Source organism: Primulina tabacum, chromosome 13 (genome assembly GCF_025594145.1).
Source record: "Primulina tabacum isolate GXHZ01 chromosome 13, ASM2559414v2, whole genome shotgun sequence".
Classification (NCBI taxonomy): domain Eukaryota; kingdom Viridiplantae; phylum Streptophyta; class Magnoliopsida; order Lamiales; family Gesneriaceae; genus Primulina; species Primulina tabacum.
In genome coordinates this window covers 30,616,946-30,622,947 of record NC_134562.1, presented here as the reverse complement: position 1 = coordinate 30,622,947, position 6,002 = coordinate 30,616,946, and the positions used below count along the sequence as shown (strand labels likewise).

Sequence of the window (6,002 nt, the reverse complement as noted above, 5' to 3'; positions counted from 1 at the left end):
ATGAATAAAAGACTGGTTTCTGAATTTTGTACTTCTGAGGCTTGTTGTTTTCGAATGTAAATTTGAGAGCAACGTCGGTTGTCAACTATACCCCGTCCCGGGGCGTGACAATCACTCCAAACATCCCTAGACAAATCAACATAAAACTAAAGTGACAACTGCAAACAATAAAACACATACTCAAGTCATTCTAAAACATATATATAAATATAACACCTTGAAAACTGGTCGGTGCAGTGAAGATAAAGACATTTAAGCACACAAATCTCGATCTTGTCGAACGAAGCCTTAACCGAAGGGACTTCGGAATTAAAAAATCATCTTGTTGCCATCTTTCCAAATTTCGTACGCAATAAACGTAAAGGCAAACTTCTTAGCCATTTTGATAGCATAGCGTAGTTTGTAGTCATGGATCTACCATATGAACCCATTGTTAGAGTAGATATCCTGCAAGCCAACGGTTGGCTAGGGAATTTACTGAATCAAGTGTAATAAACAATCTTTATTTTAATATAATTTAAGTTTTCATGGTCTTGTTTTACTTTATCTGTATACCCTTGCAATCAACATAGATAAAGTCCCTGATTATACTTTAATACAAATGAATCGTAATTCGATGTTGAAACTCATTTGTAAACACAATATAATCTAAATTCGTTCATAGTCGATTCAGCCGCCTAAAACATGGATAAAGGTCGCTTGATATCGAGACTAGCATCTGTGATGTTGTGTACTGCGTTTCTTGGTAAGGGCATAGAGATGTCCAAACATGCAGATGGGTAGTCATATGATGATTATACCGAACAACCCTCCCTCGGACTTTCTAAGTGGTTATCATTTATCGAGAGGATAAGTCCGTGGTTATGATTGTACACCATTAGTCCTTACAATCCGGGACAACATTGAGGCTCTATATGCTAGGGTTGTGCTTTGACTCGTTTTCTGACTCCAGGAGCGTCATCAGGTGGCGAGGTTGGGTACAGTTGCGACACATATAGGAGCAAGTGCATTGTAGTCGGGGATTCACCGCTCACCTACGGGTGTGGATATCCTATGTGATCTGATGAAATAATAGTGCGTGGAATCTCTGGCCAGAGTATGAGATGTACGTTAGAGAAAGAGTTCTCCAACCGTACATGCGATGCCACAATTTATAGTTATCACATAGTTATCGAATTATTGTGCAACCCTCGATGAACCAGTGGTTGCAGATTCTATCGGGATATATGAGATGAGGGGACCGTACTGTACGCTAATCATAATCGACTGGTTCTTGCAGGCACTATCAGTGATATCTAGGGAATCATAGGGCGATGCTACTAGACGCTCTTACCATGATTCGATGGGTTTAATCAGAAATATGATTTCTGACATTCTCATGATCAATTGTTGATATATAGAATGGGGCAAATAAGGTTAAGCCCGAATAAAAGATTATGTCCTAAATCACAAAGAATTGTGAACTCACGGCTAGCTGTATCCCTGAACCATTGAGGGTCACACAAGCACTGAATCGTTTGTTCCCGTTAAGAGAATAAATTCAAGGAGTTGAATTTATGATAATTAAATTTTGTGAAAATAAATTCAAGGAGTTGAATTTATGATATAGTAAATTCAAGAAGTTGAATTTATGAATTTATAAAATTTGGGAGAATAAATTCAATGAGTTGAATTTATAAAATCTGAGAATTTAATTTATTAAACTCAAAAGTTGGGTTTATTAAATATTAAATTTTGGAGGTGATAAAATTCAAAGAGTTGAATTTATAGTTTAAATAATAAATTCAAATGTTGAATTTATTAAGCTCAAAAGTTAAGTTTATTAAATATTAAATTAAATATAGTGAGAAGTATGTTTAATGGACTTGTAGGAGTACAAGTCCAACATACTAAATAATTAAAGTTCTTAATGGACTTTGATTAATTAATTAAACTAGTTGGACTAACCCAATTAATTAATCAAGCTCATTAATGTTAATTATGGTTATTAGGTCATGACTTAATTATAAATAGGAGTAATCAAGCCATAACCCTTGTAAAATCCAAGAATTTTAAGTTTTATCATTTAAGTTTATCACGATAGTATATTTTGGATACCACGATTTATCTCATTTGAGGATGTGAGATTTGTAAGATTTTACCAAGATTGAGTGAATAATAATATCGTATATATTATTATTTGAAATTTCGCAGATAAATGCCTAAGATTTGAGTTGATATGGAGATACCGGGATAAAAATCAGGCAAAAGATAATAAAATCCCTAGAATTCGAAAATTACAGTGTATATATTTGAGAATTTCGAAAATTGAGAGATAAAAGATTTAGAGTTCGAATTTATATCACGGATAGATCACGATTCTCGATAAAGATTTGATTCAGATTCAAACGCGATATCACTCGATGACGATAGCAGCCAACCCCTATAAATAGGAGGGCCCTGTAGACTCAAAATTTCACACCTCATATCTCACCATATTTTCGAAATCCCCTCTAGTTTTCTTAAGATTTTTCGAGCACAGCGAAGCGCTGCCGCAGTCCAGCCACCGTGGTTTTCACGTTTTTCTTCAAGAAGTTTAAAGTAAGTGGGCTATTGTTAATGTTTAAAATTTAGGTTATGCATATGGGATTTTTTCGAAAATTTGAGAATCGAGTACAATCTTTCTTCTACCCCGTTCTTGCATTGTCATACGTTTTTAGCACTGTGAGGAGTCAACCGTATATGGGTGGGAATTCCAACTATGACGTACCCTTACGCGGTGGGGGGCATAACCGCTATACGGCCTCGCCCCCTTAGAGGAGTAAAAATTAGGGACTGACGTCAGTAAACCATAGAAGGTAGATAAATCGCAGTGCTTGGTAAAGTTTATGCATGTGAACATTATTATGCCAGTATGTGTTTTCTTTCGAAATTTATGCATGTTGTTTTATTGTGCTCGATATTCTCCCACTTGCTGAGTATTTTCCAAAATACTCACCCCTTACAACCTTCCCAGATAAATCCGAAGAGTAGATTGAAGAAGAAGAATCGGAACAATTTTGGGGCTGGTGAATTGTTTTAATCTCGAGAGTTGCTAGTAAAGAGGTTTCTGAATTTTGGCACTCAAGTTTTATGTAAAAACGTTTCCGCATTTATTTCATTAGTTATTTCAGTTGTAAAGACTTTGGTTTTTGAGATTATGATTAATAAACTGGTATTTCGGTTTATACTATGCTACGAGGCTGGTTGTTTCAATTGTGTGATTGTTAAACGACGCCGGTGTCAAATCCCGAGTTTCGGGGCGTGACAACCCTAGCCACCACAAGTCACCAATTTTCGAAAATATTCTCCTCTCTCACCTAAGAATTTCGGCCACTTCATCTTGAGGAAAAGTTTGAGCCGTCTCTCAAACTATGCTCTCCAACGTTAAAACTTCTTCCAAATTTTCTAGTATAATTTGGAAGAGGAACAAATCATTTGGTCGTGGACCTGATTAGGAGAATACACAAAAGAGATCTGAAGAAAGTCCGTAGGAAATTCATCAAGAGCTATCTCCGCTTACCCCTGGAATAGTTGGAACCTAGTGAACTATTCACCAAAGGTATAATGATCTACTTCCTATGAACGAGTGAATTAAATAAACCATACGAGTTTCTAAAACAAATATATTTTGATTGTCAAAATAAAATAAACTTTTTAAAATTTTCGCTGCGTTCGGACAAGAGAAAATCGAGATCCAACACCCATAACCGAACACTGAACCAAAGGAGCTTACTGAAACTGTAATGAAAGAAAAGGTGGTCGATGAACTCAATACAAAGTGCAGAGCTAATAACACAATTTATGTCCTCTAGGAAGGGAAGTCTGTCGCTAATGAGTACCTTGCTTTTGGCTCATAACCAAAGGATAAATGCTTTTCACGTTTATATAGAAAATATTGGTCACTCGACGCCAGAAATCCGTATCCCGCTACTATATATCTTGTAGCGAGGGTGACCATATTGTATGTATACTTTTGAGTTCCTTGTCAAACACCAAATTTTGTTTTGAAGACAGTGAATCACTCCTGAATTCATCCTTCTAATCGTGTCGGAGGCATTTCTTTATGATCTTTTGTTGTTTCAACTTCAAGCTTTCAACATATCTTAATTTGGCACGAGCAAAAGGGTGGCACAAGTGATGGAAGAATCTGCAAGAGTGGAAAATGCTGAAGAGAAGGAAGGCAGGAGCAGAAAGAATACTCCAAGTAATTAAATTCAAAGACTATTTACTCACGGTTACAGAAGCTTGGTCTCTCATCTATGAATTTCGTAGCTTTCTCATTTCTTAAGTAATACTCCAAATAATAATGTTTTTACAATTTTATCTTTTCGCTTCTAGATCCTTTTCTAGTTTCTTCGCAGAGACCTCGACGGCCCTCCAAATATATATTCCTTCTTGAACAAATTTTACGGGCAGTTCGATTTTCGTGGCTTGTTTGAGCTGTTGTTTGGAAAGAATAGATTTTTACATGGACATGGGAGTGGGGATTTCTTCGAATAATTTGTACATTGCATAAGCTCCTTTTTACAGCATTGAAACATTTACCAAATACAACTCTAACGATACAATTTCAATAAAGAAAACCACACTGCCAATTCGCCTTCAACTCCAATGCTCCGGCGGCAACTCTTACTTCGGGGTGAAAGCCTGCAACACAACAAACAAAATACACGTAAATTTCGTGTACAAGTTCCAATCTAAGCAATGATTCAATAATTCTGATCCATCTTTCACTTACAGCAAAAATGGTGTTGTGGCCGGGGTCGGCAAGGTGAGCGAAGAGGTTATCGATTGGTCCGGTTCCAGTGTAGATATGCTGGAACCAGGCTCCCATTACAGCCAACATAGCCAACCTGCCATTCTTGATCTCCTTTGTTCTCAATTCCTTCACCTTTTCAGGTGAACCACTGCCCCATCCCAGCGGGTCAAACCACAGCCCACCCGGGTAACCCACGTCTGTTCCCGTGAGCTTATTGTTGGGGAAGATGGGGTCCGTGTTCACGCATCCGGGCTTCAGTATATCCGCCCATCTCCGTCCCTCGGCCCACCCGATAAGGATCAACTCGATTATGAAGAGTGTCGTGGTGTCGGTGAAGTAGTCTAGTTCACCGGCGGAGTACCATGATGGGGTGTTCAAGATGCCCAACTTGGTTAGGAACTCGGGGATGAAGATGCCCGCAGCGCCCAGCATGGCCCATCTACAGTGCACGATCTCCGATTGCACGAACCATTTCAAGGTCTCCGGGTCCGATGCTGCAGCAAAGTATAAACCCGTGACATAATGAAAGAAACCGAGAATTGAGGCTTAAATTAGGCGCAGTCGAGTTACCTAGGCCGAGGGGATCGAAGCCGAAGTCTCCGGGAAGGCTGCAAGCCAAGCTTCAGAGATCAGATATTGAAACAAATACAAACAACAAGAACTATATAAACATGTCAGTATTGGAGTGTAGCTGGACCTGCCATCGAGCCATGGGGGAGGGGTGCTTCCAGGGAACCACAGTGGTCTGTTTGGATCAGCGACCACACATGAGACATTGACTGATCTTGCTTCAGATGAAGCAGTACCCACCTTGCTTACTCTCAATCTTCTTCCTCCTAAGAAAGCAGCCTTTGTTGCTCCCACAACCGATCCATTCTTCTGGGAACTGCAAATACACTTTCATCTGTGTCAGATTATATCAAAACAGAGGCAAGAAAAGGTAAGTACTTCACAGTCACCAATGCCCGCAAGAAAAAACTAGCCTTGGAGAAGAGAAAGCAACAGCCGCGATGGCTGATGATGCAAAAGCAGAGGCCATTTCCACTGGTTCCTTTCTTGTCCTTGAAAGACAAATGCAAGAATAATAAAGGATGTGAGGCATGCCGAGTGTTATTGCTTATCTTTTTAAGGATAGGGGAGTGGATTTGATTGGCTGGTTGGGTTGCCATGTGGCCGCCACAATCTGATATTTAGCCAGTTTTTTATCTCACCATAGCACCCC

At 39.0% G+C, this 6,002-nt stretch overlaps 1 protein-coding gene across 1 annotated transcript; it reads right to left on the bottom strand.

Annotated features, from left to right (window-relative positions):
• Positions 1-4,508: 4,508 nt before the first annotated feature.
• On the bottom strand, positions 4,509-6,002 carry LOC142522336 (chlorophyll a-b binding protein, chloroplastic-like). Its single transcript, XM_075625642.1, has 5 exons — positions 5,764-6,002; positions 5,478-5,666; positions 5,351-5,388; positions 4,760-5,274; positions 4,509-4,668 (listed from the first exon to the last, which is right to left on the bottom strand). Exons 1-5 carry the CDS (start codon positions 5,880-5,882, stop codon positions 4,651-4,653), a joined length of 879 nt encoding a protein of 292 aa, XP_075481757.1. The 5' UTR covers positions 5,883-6,002; the 3' UTR covers positions 4,509-4,650.